Source organism: Lepidothrix coronata, unplaced genomic scaffold (genome assembly GCF_001604755.1).
Source record: "Lepidothrix coronata isolate B3197 unplaced genomic scaffold, Lepidothrix_coronata-1.0 Scaffold246, whole genome shotgun sequence".
In the NCBI taxonomy this organism is placed as follows: domain Eukaryota; kingdom Metazoa; phylum Chordata; class Aves; order Passeriformes; family Pipridae; genus Lepidothrix; species Lepidothrix coronata.
In genome coordinates this window covers 571686-590104 of record NW_016690426.1, presented here as the reverse complement: position 1 = coordinate 590104, position 18419 = coordinate 571686, and the positions used below count along the sequence as shown (strand labels likewise).

General features: G+C 45.1%; 1 protein-coding gene across 1 annotated transcript in view; it reads right to left on the bottom strand.

The window, feature by feature from the left end:
- HMCN1 (hemicentin 1) overlaps window positions 1-18419 on the bottom strand; it is a 161192-nt gene that overhangs the window by 128249 nt on the left and 14524 nt on the right. The window contains exons 2-4 of the mRNA XM_017834940.1: window positions 7602-7672; window positions 5052-5210; window positions 4388-4510 (exon numbers count right to left, since the gene is read on the bottom strand). Of these exons, the coding sequence (XP_017690429.1) occupies window positions 4388-4510; window positions 5052-5210; window positions 7602-7672 (353 nt within the window). The remainder of the gene's footprint in view (window positions 1-4387; window positions 4511-5051; window positions 5211-7601; window positions 7673-18419) is intronic.

Here is an 18419-nt window from a genome sequence, read left to right as displayed (position 1 = left end):
GAGAGAAACAGGGTTTGTGCAAGAGCTGGTGACACCTCTGAGGCAGCAACTCTGCTTTGGACAAGCCTGGAACAGGAATCACAGAACTTCAAAAAGATCCAGCTCATTTCAGTTTTACCTTTAGAAATCATACATCTGGGTCCAAAAATGGTTCCAAAAGAAACTTTGCTGTTCTCCTCACATATATTGAGATGAGTACGACACCTTTTTGTACTTGGTAGATGGGAAAGTTTCCACTGAATTCCAGGTAAGTTTTTAAATGTATTGTAAAATTTAATGAACCCATATGAACTTCAGTTTCTGAGAGTTTTTTCAAGATCAAAACTGAAAATGGGAGGCAACAGAAAGGCCCAGCTGTCTGAAGTCTGGCAGCAACTTGCTTTTATAGCGAAATCTTTCTCCAAAGTTCAATAGGCAGTTCTGGGAGATCCATTTCCCAACCATCATTCCAAAGAGGTTTGCAACACTGCTGTAACACTGCTTTGGAAGTAGGTTTTTTTCCCTTTGGGATCCTTACAGAAAGCCCCCAAAACAACAGCATTTTTTGTTGTTTTGCCAAAATGTGACTTGGGGATTATTAGAGGGGGAAGGGCAAATGCAGCAATAATTTACAACGTTTCTCCAGAGAATCTGCTCTTGCAACCTGCCCTGCTGTCAGGTCATTCCTTGGAATGCATGCTGAAACCTGGAAAATCTACGGAGCATGGTCTCTATTCCCATTTGTTTATTCTGGGACTCAAGAATATTTCTCAAGCAGTCAAAGCAACAGCATTTCCAGTTAACTGTTTCATTGCTTGAGTAAATGTAAGTTCATACTCACACCCAAAAATTATCCATTCTAATAATGCTTTTAAATGCATGTCGAAGAGTAGGACTGAGAAAAGCATGTGAAAATTATACTATGAAAATAAAACATAAATTATATCTATAACTACAACGTGTTTAAAAAAACATGCCACTGAAAAGTTTCAGTGTTGAACCTCAAGCTCTTGCGAGGAACCAAAGAACTGAGCCTGCTCTCAGCTGCCTTTGACAGCCCCTCTGCAGTTGCATCAGGACAGTCTTTGTGTACATGAGCACAGCTTCTTTTTCCAGAGCCTCCCAGCTCCATAGGAAACCGAGGAAGGCCAGCTGGAAGTATTTGTTTATCCCTTCCTTGGCTGGCATTCCGTGTACAAAATGTATCCTCAGAGTAAAGTATTCAGCTGTCTCTCCCATTAAACCATTCCTCCTTTTTGCCACGAAAAAGGATAATGCCTGTTTGGGATGGAGGGAGAAGAGAAAGCAAAAACCCTTCCTCCTAAGCTGTAATGTTGAGCTTTTGACTTTGTGCCCTTCATTTTACTCTTGAAGAGCCTTTTACATTTTTAAACCTTCTGTAACCCATCTTGTCTTCAGTCCCCTCCCACCCTCCCCTTACTCACATAATCACTGTTATTCGCAGGCTTCTCACCCAAACTCCAGACTCTTTTTTCCTGTCTAGTCTCATCCACCTTTCAAATCACTCAACAACACCCTCTTCTTCCACCCAAGTCAGTGCCATGGCTCCCAACTCCTCCACAGGATTTCTACTCACACTAAAAATCAGGAAGAAAGCTTTACTTTTAAGCAGTCTAAGGGAAATTTTTCCTTCTTACAAGAAGAAAATAAAGTAAGAAAAACCAAGTGTTTCTATACAAAAAGAAATGGAATAAGACCACTCACTAGCTCAGTCCCTGGGACATCCCAGCTCTATCCACACTGGTCAGTCCAGTTCATAAGACACAGCAATGACTCAGTTTTACCACAAACAGTCAAAATGACCTGGAGACACGACCTGAAACACCAGTGCCTAATAAACCTCCTAATAAACCTATTTTTGGACTGCAGCAGAACCCTCTGCAGGCATTTCCTTACAGCACTCATTGTGAGGGGAATAAGTAAGCGTGGGGTCAGATAACTTCAAGTCAAAATTAGTACCATGGTTATGAAAATACAGGATCTGCTCTTAATAGGAGAATTTAACCCTTGTTTGATGGGCATTCTCTGTGCATTTTAATTCTAAGCAATTGTTGCAAATTAAGCCCTGAGCCAACAAAAGCAGCCAAGGGAAGCTCACCCTAAAGAAACATCTCTCCAGTGCTTTGACAAAAAAAGCATAACAACCTTTCTAAGACATTGGGGACAAAATGAAAATGCTACCATTCCTTTGGATGGAGGAGATCTAGAATTTTAGATAACGAAATCAAAGTTGTGCTTTGGACCTTAAGAATATTCTTATTAATTGAATGCATAGAAACCATGGCAAATTTGTCAAAATATGCCCTTCCTCACAGACTCTTAGAGGAGCTGCATTCATCAGATAAGTGGAGATACTTATGTATTTCATGCTTTGCTGGGCTGAACCCAATCAACAAAAATTTTGCCCAAGTCAGCTGTAGTATTTGAAATCAGAACATGTTTCTCAGAAGTAAAAAAGGCACTAAATTTTCTTATCCTGCTCAGTGCACGAGCATTGGATGTGTATCAAGTTTTGTTCTGCTGTGTTTCCTTGTAGTTTTGAATGTTGCTTCATTCTCCACTTAATGCTCAAAGGGCAAGCAGGGAGTAATGGTTTGAAACTTTATACACTAAAAATAGCTTTGTTTGGGTTCTTTGGGGGTAGAACAACCAAGAATGTTTGAACAAAACAAGGCAGTGGTTTGGCAGGGGGTTCCCTCGGTGACTGTGGAGCTGTTCCTTCTCCACACTCCAGCTTTAGCTCTCTCTAGGCCCCCAACGGGGAGTGTGTTCAGCATTTATAAACTGCATTCTTTACACATCACCAGCTGCTCAGAGACAAAGCAGGGCAGGTTTTACTTCAGCTGAGTCCTGCCTGAAGGCTGCACCACAAACAGCAAGATCTCCTGTCCCTTTGCATCCACCCCCTGAAATCAGCACTTCTGATCCAGGACTGAAATCTGCAGGAAAGGTTTCCTGTGGGATCACAGCAATTGGGTCAACTCACTGTCACAGTCCCTTAGCCCAGACACAGCTTTATGTGAGGTCAGTGATCACTGAAATTATTTCAGAGGCTTTGGGGTTTGGTTTTAATGCAAATTGTTTGGCAGTTATTGTGGAAAACTTCTGAAAGTGATTTCGTGGGGTTTTTCCCCCTTAGGCAATCTCTTACACTGCTTAAGACAAGTGGCTTTTTCTGCTCATTTCTGCCTCCCAAAAGCAGAAGAAAACAAAACCAAAACAATCAAACAAAAGCTTCATCCTAAAACTTTAGTCCCAGCAAAGAGCATTTCCCATGGGCAGTACCAGAGGACCACAGAATGGGTTGGGTTGGAAGGGACTTTATAGACCATCCAGTTCCATCACAATCCCTCCTGTGTAAAGGGATTTCATGGAGTGTCACAGAGGCAAGTTTTACCCTTCATACATAAATAATACCAAAATTCAGGTCAGGAACTGCACATTCCCAACAGCTGATTTCTTTTACCTCTGACTTCTAACCTATCTAAATCCTCTGGGAAGTTCCTCCTTTTGATCACCTTCACATCACTGCCAACAGCTTCTATCACTCCCAATAAGAACATCAGTTTTTCTAGGCAACAACAGTAGGAAACTGCAATTTATCTCCAACATCTGTCACTACCCAAATTCTAGGAAAGAAAGAAAAAGGAACAAACCAGAGTAAATTTTTGTTAAAACACCTCACCTAGTCGTTCCCTGCGGGGGGAATTCAAAGGGGAATGTTTACAACATTTATAAACAATTCCAGCTCTCCTGATAACTACCATGTGATTTCATCTCTCTCCAAATTGTTTTCTCATGCACTTTTGAAACTTCATTTCTGCCTAAGACCCACTGGAGTTTTCCAAGAAAACAGTCATTCATGGCTGTGGGTCAGGAACCACAGCTACCAGCAGAGGTGGCAAATATTGCAACAATAACCTGAGTTAAAAGTTACCAGCGATGGAAACCTGAGAGTTCATAATGTGAGGAACATTCCAGGCCAATTAGCAATCCCTTGCTTGCTGACAAAATGCTCATTTAGAGCTGGTACTGAACTCTCATACTGATTAGAAAAGCCGCTGGGCTCTGGGAGCCCAGAACCACTCCTTATTTTAAAGGCTCTCCTCCTGGAAGCTTTGTGGCACAGGCAGAGGGAAGCTGGGGAGGTTCTGGTTAGATATGGCACTGCACACTTCCCTGACATCAGTAAAAGTCCCAGATCTGCATCCTGATACAGCAAATGGAAAAAGAAGGAAGGGAGAAGTAGAAGAGAATCCACATACCAAGACCAGGCCATTCAGAATTTCCCCTTCTGCTCCCTAACCCATGATCAGGTCATTTAAAGGCTTAGAGGATAACCCCTGCCTTGTTTTCTCTGTACATTGCAGAGCTCAGGCAAAGTTACCTCATTCACTTGCTTTTTGTCCAAGTGGAAGACCTGACCAGAGCTGGTGGAGGCAATCTCTTCATAGACCTTGTAGCCAACGTGCTCCCTGTCATCACAGTCCCCAGTCAGCACAAACACCACCTGGGTGGAAAACAAAGAGTCAATCGTTTGGCACCTGGGGCATATTGTAGAAAACGTTGCAATGACAACAGAAGAATGTGTTACTTGGGCTGGGCTTATTACTTTGCATAAAGGACAGCATCACTGCACTCAGGGCTGATGGAAAAGGCAATGAAGAAGAAAAGGAACAGATAAGAATCCCCTTACACTGACCCTCTTCTCTCAGCCCTGTACTTCACACAATATTTATTTTACAGCAATATAAAAACATCCACATAAGTGGTAAGCTGGCCAAGAATACATATACTGGTATCAGACTCAGCTGCACTGTTCAATTTACAATACTAAAAGGAATATCCCTTTCAGTTTGGGTTTTTGGTTTTGTTTTTCAACCAGATCAGGTAACCCTCTATTTGAAAAAAGAAAAAAAAAAAGGTCCCTAGAATGCAGTGTTCTGCAAAAAGGCTTCACTGAGTCTCACACAGGAGAATTTTACCCTTTGTCACCGAGGAAAGAGGGCATCAAATAAAACAAACCAGCTCAGAATGCAAATCCTCTGTACCTGTGACTGTTTCTGCTGGATGAGCTGAAGCACCTCGTGGGTCAGTCTGTAATCCTTGGATCTGGCATCAGTAAAGACATAGATGAAGGAACCAGGCAGGGAAATTTCCAGAGCGATCTTTATTGCCCCAATGCTCATCTCTGGGCAGTCTCCACCACCCTGGTCACAAGTAGAAGAAAAACAAAGCATTTTTTTAAGAAAAAAGAAACATGCCAAATCTGTTACTTTTTGGGGACATTCAAGACAGATATTTCCTTAACTTGTAATCATTCATTCCCTTTTTTCACCCTAAGGATTGTGTGGTTGCTGCAGGGTGCTGTCACAGACAATTCCAAAGGGAAGAGAAATATAAAATTGATTTTTTTTTATTTTTAACAACAACCCACCTTCACACACATGTATATACAATCTCCACGTGCTGGGAAGGAAGAGGAGAAAAGGTAATGCAGTTGCTGCCCTGAATTTGAATTCTTGAGAAGCCATCAAAAATTATGTTTTGAGGTTAAACATTCACACAGACACACAAACCAGAATAAAAACCTGCCCCTCATACCAGCGAATTTTGGTTGTCCTCAATGAAATGTTCATGTCGGTAACAAGTTTAACCTATCAGTATTCTTAATCCCATTTCAAAACAGGAATATCAATAAATTCCTCATCTCTGTTAAAGAATAAGCACTTTGCCATTATTCTTTCCAGAAGCCATATAAGAACCATTACTGTTTTTATGTCAGTCCTTCCTGCACCTGGCCTTACTTTTATGGGAAAAGCAAGTGGCAGATTCCAGACAACCTGAAATTCAAGGGAGAATTTCTTTTTGTTCCCATGATGTAGAAGAGCATTTTCAAAAGGCAGCTGGGTGGAACTACAACTCATCATCATCATTATCATGGAATGGTTTGGGTTGGAAGGGACCTTAAAGCCCATCCAGTTCCACCTCCTGCCATGGGCAGGGACACCTTCCACTAGCCCAGGTTGCTCCAAGCCCCGTCCAATCTGGCCTTGGACACTTCCAGGGATCCAGGGGCAGCCACAGCTTCTCTGGGCAACCTGGGCCAGGGCCTCCCCACCCTCACAGGGAAGGATTCCTTCCTACCATTTAACCTGCTGTATTGCCTTTATTTTTAAACAAATAGGAAAATTTTCCATTCAATATTTCCTCCCTTTCTCTCCAAATTAAATATGGTTCCAATTACCCTGTGAAGCTTTCTGGAAAGCCAGAGGTGAGGAAAGCCCAGCAAGCCTCCTTTTCCCTTCAGTTTGGACAGGCACACCCAAATGGAGGTTGGCAGCTGAGCCCATCTGTACTATCCCCCCCTTTAATACCTATTTTCTGAAGTGGCATTGTAAACACCCACAAAGGGGTAAACCTGGGATCTGAATAAAAAAGCACTACCAGCAGCCTTACAGAATACTCTTTTATTCCTGAAGTTGTCATTTTTGCACTGAGCAATGCTCCAATTAGGCCTTTTCCCAGCTGCTGACACAAGGGTATTGGCAGCTGTACCCCAGGGCCACAGAACGCTCCAGCTGTGGGAATACACTTTAAAAGATTGTTATACAGACAAGATTTCAGTATAGGGCTCATGCAAATTAGTATCCATTGTGAAAATTTAATGCTGGAGTACACAAAAAATCTGCTTAAGTCTTAGAGAAATAGAGACACCAAGGAGCCACTGCTGCCCAGGTCCAAGTCCTTGTCATGCTGCCCATAAGAATGATTCCCAGTTAATTCCAGGTCAAACACAGGTAACCCAGGATCAGGTTCTTCACCAGCCCTCATTTAGCTGAATGAGCACATCTTGGAAGTAATTATGAACTATGCAATCAATCAGCATTAAAGAAAGAAACCTCAAATTCGTTAGGCAGCAATTTTTAAACATCTCGCTTGGAAACAGAGTTTGAAATTCCCAAAAGCTTCATCTAAATCATGTACCTTTTAGAAACAGCTGCCTGTATTGCCCATAACTATTGAGAAAACAAAACATCTGGAAGGAGTTTTGAAGTTTAAACTTCCCCACAAAGGAGGAAAGCATAATAGCTATTGTTTTCTCTGAATTCAAACCTTCTGCCAACTTTGAATCTTCCAGCAATCTGCTCCTGCAGGGATTACACCCTGTGCCAGTGTCTGAGGGACAGCCTGTCTGGCACTGCTGACTCCAGCAAGGTTTTCCACAGGTCAGGAGTATTTTGCTTGATGAAAGACAAGACAACAGGAACATATTTTCAGCCAGTCAGGGTAATTCCATTCCAATACTTCCCTTTCTTTCCATCACCTGAGGGAAGGGCTGGAGCTGTGTCAGGGCAGGGTCAGGTTGGATCTCAGGAAAAGGTTCTTCCCCCAGAGGGTGGTTGGGCACCAGGCTCCCCAGGGCAGTGGGCATAAATTAAGATGACCAGAGAACAGAAAGAGGACAGTTTGTGCAGGTAAAATGGTAGAGGTGAGTGAGCTACACCTTCAGGAATCCTTGTAGCAGGAATTTCAGCACGAGAGGAAAGATTAGCACAAGGAAATGGAGTCTTTGCTAGAACCACAAAGAAGTTACTCACCTGAACATAAAGCTCCCTGAGTTCAAACTGAAATTTCTTGGGATCTGTGGTTATTGTCACTGGACCAATTTCTAAGATGAAAAAAAAAAAAAAATTGAAAATATGAGGCAAACACAAAGTTATCAAAAGGCATCTGATATTAAAGCAATTAAACTAAAAGCATTAACAGAAAGCAATAGTTGAGAATGAGACCCCCAAATCACTGAAACCCGTGATTTGAAATCTAGTAACTTTATATCATTCCAGTATGACCAAATTCTATGAGTCTTAAACATTCACAGGCACACAAAGCCTTCTTGCTTTCACCTCTGGTTTTGACCAAATATTCCATTGCTTAGTAATCAGAAGGGAACAAAGTCCCCAAAACAAATGTGGCTGGACTAAGGAATAATGTATTTTTCCAGAAAGAGGCTCTTCAACCTGGAGAAGAGAAGGCTTTGGGAAGACCTTACAGCAGCCTAAGTACCTAAAGGGGATTCAGGAGAGCTGGAGAGGGACTTGGGACAGGACAAGGGGGAATGGCTTCCCACTGCCAGAGGGCAGGGTTAGATGGGATATTGGGAAGGAATTGTTGGCTGTGAGGGTGGGGAGGCCCTGGCACAGGTTGCCCAGAGAAGCTGTGGCTGCCCCTGGATCCCTGGAAGTGTCCAAGGCCAGGTTGGACGGGGCTTGGAGCAACCTGGGCTGGTGGAAGGTGTCCCTGCCCATGGCAGGGGGTGGCACTGGATGGGCTTTAATGTCCCTTCCACCCAAACCATTCCATGAGTCTGTGATTCTTGGTAAACATGAGGAGGCCTTTCTGGACAGAACACACATACTGCCTTTGTAACTTTACCTGTGGAAAAAAAAGAAAGGAAAAAAAAAAAAAAGAAGAGGTGCCACATCTCTTCCCTGAAAAAACTATATACCTCTGGCTAGAAAACCCCTGTGTGAGCCCAGTACCCAGCCCCAGTGTACCTTGCAGGAGCTGCCAGGAAGAACCAAAGCAGAAACGACTCTATTCGTGACATTTTCCATGTCTTTGTCTATGGAGAAAAGGCAGGATATCAAACTGCAGTGGTCTGGGGTGTGTAAGCAACAGCAGCAGGTATGTGAGCACTTCCCAATCCCACTGAGCTGTCCCTCTGGCCCTCCAACAGCTCCCTTCCCAATGGAATCCAGTGTGACTGCAGCCAGCTGGATTCCTGTGGCTGTGATTTCCTGCCTGTGCACCTTAATGTGCCTTGGCACTGGTGCCCTGCATTCCTGCCCAGGGCCAGCACTGGCCCCCACCCAGCTCAGCAGGGTCTGGGTGCTGTGCCAGAAATAAATAAATATACACACACACAAGTGAATAGATTTGTGCCAGCTGAGTGCCCAAACCACTCAAAGGGATCAGCTGAGTCCCTGCAGACCAAATGGGGCACAATTGTGCTGTCAGGGGAAAAGCAAAGCAGGGAAGTGCAGCGGAGCCAATTCAATGCAGCTGCAGCTCACAGGGAAGTGCTGCCTCAGCAGACCTCACAGCGCTTTCCAAGCTCTATAAAAGTTAATGTGCACTTATCTTCTATATAATCTACACATTTTTCTGCTTTAAACAGTCCAAAGTTTTATTTCACTGCAGTTTCAACAACAGCCATCACTAAGGTCTACTCTAACACACCCCTGTTTGCTGGGGGGGCTCTATTTACGAGTGCCTTTTGCTAAGTGTAGGGTTTCATTTGTTTGAAAGGCACCCAAGAGATCACACAAAACCTTTCCTAAAACATTAAACTGTCTTAAGGAGATTTTTTTTTGTATGGCTGTGAGTCAATTTATCTGTGCATGTCATGTACTAAAATACTACAGTATGATCAAAAGAGCTGCTCTAAGGACTCACCGTTCCTTCCCACACCTCATCCCACTCCTCCCATTCCACCTGACACCACTGTCCTTTGGGTGTCCTTTGAAGCCAGCACCTGTAATAAAGCTCCCTCCAAATTGTTTTGCTTCAAATCTCTCCCCTGACAACCCCTGTTGTAAAGCACATCACTGCCTGGGGTTTATCCATACAACCCCGCTGGTTCCATTACTCCCAGCAGTTGAGGGATTAGGTTTTTCAATCTAAAGCAGTAAATCCTTTGGAAAGGCCTTTTCCCCCTATAAAATAAAGATCTGAAAAGCAACACTACTGCAGCTAAGCCAAAGCAGCCCCTCAGGCAGGCTGGGCTGCGAGCTTGGCCTTGTCCCCCCTCAGGCAGCCCGGGCTGGCCAAGCCTTGCCCTTGGCCAAGCTCCCTGCAGGATCACCCCAAGGCTCCAGCTGCCCTCTGCTGAGAGCTCAGCAAGGAGCTGCCCTGGGACACACCTGCATCAGGAGCTGTGCCACCAGCAGGAGTGACCTGCCTGCCAAAAAAGCTGTCCTTGCCTTCACAGCCTCCACCAGCTCCATCGTCCTTCACCCTCATCCCGTGGCCTCAAGGTGCAGCCCCAGCAGGGCTGTTTGAGCAGCGAGGGGAACACAGGCCTTTGAAGGGCTTGGCAGGGAGAAAGGGAGAGGACACTGGGAGAAGGGCTTTAAGTTTATCACAGACTATCCTGAGCTGGAAGGGACCCCCAAGGACCATCCAGTCCAGCTCTTGGCCCTGCACAGACACCCAAACAATCCCACCCTGTCCCTGAGAGTACCATCCAAACCCTCCTGGAGCTCTGGCAGCCTTGGGGCTGTGCCCACTGCCCCGGGGAGCCTGGTCAGTGCCAACCAGCCTCTGGGGGAAGAACCTTTCCCTGAGATCCAACCTGACTCTGTCCTGGCACAACCACACACCATTCCCTCCAGACCTCCTTCCCAGTTGGGAGCTATCTCCAAAAAGGACCCTTGGAAAGAATGGCAAGCTCTCTCACAAAACACTCCAGAAAGTTCTTACAGAGGCTTAAATTACCAATACGATAAGAACCTCAAAACTTGTAAAGTGTAAATCAAGTTGCAGTGCTGACTCTGGACACAGAATGAGGGGCTCAGTGCAGCTCAGTGCAATGGCTGCACAACAGATCCATAGAACCATTTAGGCTGGAAAAGACCTCCAAGATCATTGACTCCACATACCAAATGTCCCCGTGTCTCAATGACCACATGACATAAATCAGACATCGCTCAAATCAAGCAGAGTTCCAAACCTGTCATTCCAAATACAGAATATTCACTCAGACACTACAAGCAGAAGAAAATAACACTTCTTTTAACTTCACTGGTTCATTAGGCAAAGGTTGATACATGGAATACTCTAACAGAGTGGTTTGGTTTGGAAGGGACCTCACAGATCACCTCATCCCACCCCCTGCCACGGGCAGGGACACCTTCCACTAGCCCAGGTTGCTCCAAGCCCTGTCCAACCTGGCCTTGGACACTTCCAGGGGTGGGGAGGTGTGGTTTACCATTCTGATGCTGAAATACGAATCCATTTTAGGCACCTATATGGGAATGTTTGGTGTAGTTTCTTGTGGGGGTCTCCTCAGTGCTCACCACTCCAGAGTTTTCCTGGTCCTCCAGAGGGGACTGTGGAAAGGTGAAAAACCTGAAAAGCCCCAGGAAGGCTTCAAGGCTTTGTGAGGCAGCAGCTCAACTCTCTTGTCTGCCAAGCACAGCATAAATGTCAGTTCTGTCCTGGGATCCAAGACTGGGTGTTGCACACACACATAAACTAATAGCAGAAGAAAGGAAATGTTTAAAGGAATGGCTGCACATTCTTGGAACAAAGACTGGATTTCCTAAACTGAAATCACAAAACTCAACGTAGCCACTGTGGTGTCTGAGCTTGTACCTACAGAATTAAACAACTGTGACAACATAAAACAGAGTAATGGGATTTTGATACTTCCTTTCCAGGGCACATCTGGTAAAAACCACCTCCTCTGTAAATAAGGAGAAAAGCCTGTGGTGAGCTGGCCATTCCTAAAGGCTCTGCTGCTCTTCCATGGCTTTGTGCCACACCTCAGATGGCCCCATGTTTATGTACAAGCTGAGTTGGGAAAACCACACATTCCCCAGGACACACAATGGCCCATCATGACACTGAGGGTGACTGCACATTTGGCACTCCCTGCTCTGCCCACAGAACACATCTGCACCACGTCTGCTTGGCACAGCTGGGGGCTCCAGGACATCCAGCAAAGGAATATGGAAGCCATTTGCCTACCTCTCATCAGCTCAGAACACTGCATTTGTTTGTTCCAGAAGGAAAAAAAAAAAGCTCTAATTGATACTTGGTAGCTGAAGGAATTTTGGCAGAGATGCTGAGTCCTGTGGAGCACTCTCAGCCACAGAATTCCTTCTCCTAATTCACAGCAAGGACATTTCCCTAATGCAAAACCATATCCAGGATTAACAAATAAATAAACAAATAAATAAAACAAGAGATCCCCCACAAAAATCTGCACACCTTTGGATACTTCCAAAGAAATGTATTCTTCAGAATTACAACACTACAAATGAAAAAGAAGAAGAAAGGAAGAACCAAACCCCAAAACCCAACCACAGAACAGCAGCAAACCACTGATATTTTAATAGCACTAATAATTTATATTCAGTTATTTCTTCATTACATAGTCTACAGCTCACTAAGAAGCAGTTTTCCCCACTTTGTAAACCTGAGTGACCATTATATTTCACGTTCTTTTTTATTTGTGGACTGGCAAGTTTAGCACTGGGCTACAGCAATTCTGACAGTTTTGGGGATCAAGAGACTAACATGGGTTTCATATATACATACACAGACATATATATTCATATATACACATACACACCCCTGCCTGCCCATTTATATATATATATATATATATATATATATGAAAAATAATTTTCACCACAAGTAAAGAAATGTTTAAGGATTGGGAATAATCAGCTGGGACAGCTAAAATGCTTAAAGCAAGATCACTGCCAAAAGAAACTGGTGTACAATTATTCCTTAAGAGTGCTGAGCACTGAGCTTTGTCTGATTTAATGCTCCTCTCAGAGAAAGAAGAGGATCGTATCCAATTCTTTGTAAAGCTCTGCCTCTAATTCTTCTGCAGACCTTTAGGAGCAGCTCCCTCCAGGGATTAAGGAAATCAGTGTTGCCAGGGTTCCTCCTCCCCAGCTGTCTGTCCCGGGGGCACGGGAGCACAAACCCCTCATTTCCCAGCAGCCAACTGGGTCCTGCTGGCCAGGACTTCCCCCACTGCAGATCCCACTGGAAGTGTTTCCCAGGACTCATCACACAGGGCCATCGCACAGGTACAACTAAATAAAACACTTTTAATTGCCATCTCACTGGGCAGTGACTATTTTTGTTCCTCACACAGCTGACAAATATACACAGCATTCGAGGGTTGGTTTTACCGTTATGTTTTAATGCAAATAAAATGACTGCAAACTTCTATCACAGACTACTAAAACCAAGCAGCTGACTCTGAAAATATAAGCTAGAAAAGTATTAACAAACACTGTCTGGAAAAAAAAAGACCAAATGCAAAGCCTTGTGCTTCATTCTAACACAAGTGTTGGTAACAATGTGCCTTAGTAAGTGCCCCGTTTGTATCATTATTTCCCATTGTTATAACAGTTATGAGCCCGTGACTTTTTTTTTTTTTAAGGAAAACAACAATACTAAAAAAAAAAGAAAAAAGTATGATGTATGTTTAATTTCTTGGAAAAGAAAAGCTCACTGGACCCACAGTGGATAAAATCTAATATTTTAGATTTTATGTTGTCTACTGCAACAAGCACAAAGTCTGGCTTATGGGCCTCAAGTGTGGCTGTCTTACAGTTATTAACCATGTGCAGCGACAAATCATACAAACTGGGGCAGATTGGCCCAGCTCACTGTTAACTCCACCTTCTGAGAGCTACAGGCACAAACCACAGGGTGTGCAGAGAGACCTCCTCTACCCAGAGATGGGTCAAATAAATCCAGATTTGCCACAAATTCTTTCTGAAATGGGTGGTGCACGGAACAGCCTCAGAGCTTCTCAAGCCCCCTGCAGGCGTGGTGCATCACACCATGGAGCCAGACACGAAACCTGCTCCCTCTGGATGCAAATAAGAAAAAGAAAGTTTGGATTAAGTAGAACTACAGGTTGATTATTTTTCTGAGGAAATAATCCTCCTGAACATCCCCTCTAGAAGGTTTTGTCTATTCCTGGTGCACAACTAAGAGGCAAAGAGACCAGAATACTTTAAGTTTTAACCACGTGGAGTCAAGTTATGGCTATCATGGCTGCTAAATGTCCCAAAAAGATTGACCCAAAGCAAGGCCTTTTCCTCTTTCCAGGGACAAGCAAACGAGCCGAATCCTGAGATCCTCCCTCCCGCTGTCCTTTGAGCAGCCCCGGAGGTCTGTCCCATGGGGGCCTCTGGCCAGCCCCCCGTGGGGGTTGCCCAAACCACACACACGCAGGGCTGGCAACTCGGCCCACAGTCCCTGGGAGAGGCCAGAGGGCTGAGGGAGCCACGGAGGTGATGGAAAGCTCCTACAGCCAGGTGGTCCCTGACACCCAAGCCTAGAGCCTGAGCTCCTGCCCAGCACACTGAATCCATACAGAGCTGCTGTCCTGCAGCTCTCTGTGTGCAGAGGGTTTGCTTTGGGCCTGGCTGCCCAGCACTGCCACCAGTGCAGACGTTTTCCAGCAACAAAAGGCACCAGCAGACACAAGGGAAAAAAGAGCTTTGAGGAATGTGCTTGCCTGAGCTTACAGTAGAGGACAAGCAGCTGCTGAGGGCTGGGCTCCCTCACTGTACAGCCTGGGAGCTGTTCCACGGAGCAGCTGAGAAGGCCATCAGCTCCCATCAGCTCCCATCAGCTCCCATCAGCTCCTATCAGCTCCCATCAGCTCCCGCTCTGTTTGTGTTTATCTCCCCTTGTTAACAACAAGCTAAACCGAAGAAAACTCAGCTCACAGTGCTCTTCCAATTCCTTCTCCAGACTGAGCTCCAGTTCAGGCCAGGGCTATTTCTGTCTCATCTCTGGGCCTGTGTATTTTGGCAGTGCTCCTCCTGCACTTGTAACAGTGCTGGAGAAGGGACCTGCCCTGCAGAATCGGGCAGCAATGAAAGCAACCACACATTTCACGGCGCTGCTTTGGGATGGATTACCTCAACACACTGAGGTCAAATCAAATAAGACTGAAAACTCCATTTTTAATTCACCATTTATACTTAATATTGCATTGCAAAATGAACTTATTTACTGTGACATCCAGCACAGATTGATTTCGAGCTGCTGCTGGCTGAGAATATCTGAGCTCCACCGTCGGGAGCCTCCTGGCACTGCAGGGGACCACGACCTCATCCCTAAAACTCCTTCTCCTGCCTCGTGGAACTCTGGGTCCCACCGTGTCCCCAAATGTATCTCACCATAAGAGGGGTCCAGAGGCTGACTGGCAAAAAAAAAAGAAAATCACAGCTTCTTTTATTTTTCCAGAATAGATGAGTCCAATTACAAGGGCTAATTAAAAACTTCTGCTGCCTGGAAGATTATAGTCCCAGATTACTTCCTTCAAAGAGACTTGGAAGATCCTTGGAGAGGGCTACCTTACTGAAGCCAAGTCAGCTTTTTGATCATGAGACATCAGCAAAACTGAAAAAGCAACTGGCTCTTTTTTGCTGGAACTGCAGCCACATTGCTTTCCTGAAGGATATGGAATTACTAATGCACTCAGCACCCACAGATACACAAAAACAGACTCTGGAAGCAAAGGAAGTCACCGAGAGCAACTTGAGCATCCTGAGAGCAGGACAATCCAATCCTGCTCAGTGTGGGATGAGGGGAAAGACATTCTGTAGCGCACTGTGAGATCCCAAGGCAGGAACGGCGCTCCTTCCTGGTTATTAATAACCCAGGAGCCCGCGTTTGCTGAGGGAGCCGTTCTCCTAACAAGCTTCATGGAGACCACAGCACTAATCCAGCAGTGCTGAACACTGCCAAGAGACCATGGCAACAAGGACTTCCCAGAGGATGCTCCCATATAAATCCTACGCTGTTCTTTAGCAGGCTCATGTTGTGGTTATGTCTTCACATGGTAAAAGGGGTTTTTTTTCAATCATCACAGAATCATAGGTTTGGGTTGGAAGGGACATTAAAGCCCATCCAGTGCCACCCCCTGCCATGGGCAGGGACACCTTCCACCAGCCCAGGTTGCTCCAAGCCCCGTCCAACCTGGCCTTGGACACTTCCAGGGATCCAGGGGCAGCCACAGCTTCTCTGGGCAACCTGTGCCAGGGCCTGCCCACCCTCACAGGGAACAATTCCTTCCCAATATCCCATCTAACCCTGCCCTCTGGCAGTGGGAAGCCATTCCCTCTTGTCCTGTCCCTCCAGGCCCTTGCAAACAGTCTCTCTCCATCTTTCCTGTAGCTTCTTCAGGCCCTGCAAGGCCACAATCAGGTCACCCTGAAGCTCCTCTTCTCCAGGCTGAACAACCCCAGCTCTCCCAGCCTTTCCTCCCAGCAGAGCTGTCCCAGCCCTTTGCTCATCTCAGTGGCCCTCCACTTAACTCCCAGATGCAATAAGGTTTATCATGTTTGGACAGGCCTGTGGAGGCTCCTTTGACAAGAGGCAGCTCCAAGACCTGGGACAAAGCACGACTGTTGTGTACAAAGCTCACACACAGGGAGGTAAGTTTTAGGGATTTTTCCTTACAGAGGATAAGAGAAACACAAAAAAGTAAAGATTGAGCTAAAACGCCTCCAGATGCCAGACACAATCCTTGAAAAGTTATTGACTTAAATTTTGCTCAGAAAATTATCGGCAAACCACAGAATTAGTCAATCAGCCCTAAACAAAGGAAAAAGTGAGACACTAACCACAGACCTACCTACACTTACATAATTCAAACACTACTAAATAGATTCTCCCCAGTTTTCATGCCAAGTCACTGGTCTCTGAATAGAACTCAAAGAAGGAAAGATAAAAGGTTTCTTTTAGAAAATTCTAGGAGAATAAAACCAACATCCTAGGAGATGACCCCATACGTGTGTGTGTGTGCACAAATGTACATACATGTGCATCACATCATCATTTCAAAAGGCTTTAGGATTTATCCAGCTGCCATCCTGTGAGAATGGAGATTTCCAAACATAACAAAAATCAAGTAGTCTGAGGCCTGCTGCTGGGAGAAAGAAGTGTCACATTCAGTACAGAACTCAGATATTCTGCATGAGGTTACTCTGTATCTAAAATACTCTTTTTTTCCTTTTTACTGCTAAAAATGCATCTGCTTTCTTTCCAAGTCAATGACAGAGGTTTTATTGATTTCAGTTAGAACTGGGCCCAGCTCCCCTCCAATTATTCCACTATAAAACAAATTGCTAAAGGATTACCAGTGTAAAACCATTAGAAACCCAAACCTTCCAGGCATTACAACTGTAAATTCAAATCTCCATGCATCATTCTGACTAAGACTCCACTTCACAGAACTAATCCGTGTGCAGCTGACAGAACATGGAATGTCACAGCAGATAACACTGTCTGTATACACCAGTTATTCACTCTGACAATATCCAGTTGGGAATATTATCCCCAGGGCTCTAACAAGGGTCCGGTGATGCCTCAAATACCACTGTGAATAAAGAGGCATCGATTAGCTGAAGTTAAAGCATCTATTTAAAGATGTTCAAAGAAGGGCAGTTACTGGTGTACCAAATTAAGGTGAACTTTCTGGTCCTTTCAAAGATCTATTGTTAATTTTGACAGTGAAGACTGTAAATAGTTCATTTTCTATTTCTACCTAACAGACACATTTCTAACTCCTGGTGAGGCTCTGTTTGAGAGGTGGGACCAGATGATTTCTTGAGGCCCTTTCCAAGCTGAGCTGTTGCAGGACTCTACTGTACAGGACGGTGCTGGGAAAAAGCTGCAGAAAATAAGACTGCAAAAGAGCTTCTCTGACAGAGCCAACCCGGGCAGAGGAGGATGCTGAAACATTTCTATTTTAAAAAATATGTGGTTTGGCTTTAAATGCCAGTCTAAAAGGAAAGATATAGCAAGTTTTTCATGGCCAGATAAGCCTCTCAAAAGCTTCATTAGAGCACTGTTTACTTTGGTAACTGGCGAGTCAGCTGGAAGCAGCTCTCTCCCATCCCTTCCCTTGTGCCTGTATCATTTGTAATTGTGTCATTTTCTAAAAGGCACCAAGAAAAACATTTTTAAGCGGCAGAAATCATTCAAGTAAGGGATAAACTTCTTCCTGGACTCTGGGGACCCAAGGCCAAGAAACCAGACCGCTCACCACAGCCCGGGTGAGGGAGGGAGTCGCGCCAGGCTGAGGAGAGGCTGCGGAGCTGCCAGAATAGCTCAGGGGTGACAACAGTCTGATGTGTCTCCTTCCTTCCCAGGGGCCAAACCAGTGGGAATGCCTCACCTCTGGTCCTTCCCAGCTCAGCTCCCCTCACGGAGGGAGGCTGCTGGGAGCCCTTCACAACCACACTGGGAGTCACAAGATGTTCCTGCCTCCCCTCTGCAGCACCGCACTCACTCCATCTTCTGATCTGGCAGGAGAATGGAAAACCAGGCCTTGTCCCCACAGTAGTCACACAGTCAGCTTCTGAGGATGAGTGTCTGTTAAAGGAATCCTGTCGCACAGAAGTCTCTGACTGTGCTGCTCAAGGGTGGCTGCAGGACAGACGTGTTCACTCGTCACTGGACAGAGCATCCGCACATTCCCTCCCTCGTGTAAGCTCTGTGGTACATAAACAACCCCCAGGCCAGGTCTCAGCATCATTTCTGCCCACAGTCGTGTGTTGTACAACACTGAGATCTCACACAGATAGCAAAACACCCAGAATCATGGAACCATTTTGGTTGGAAAAGACCTCCGAGCTCACTGA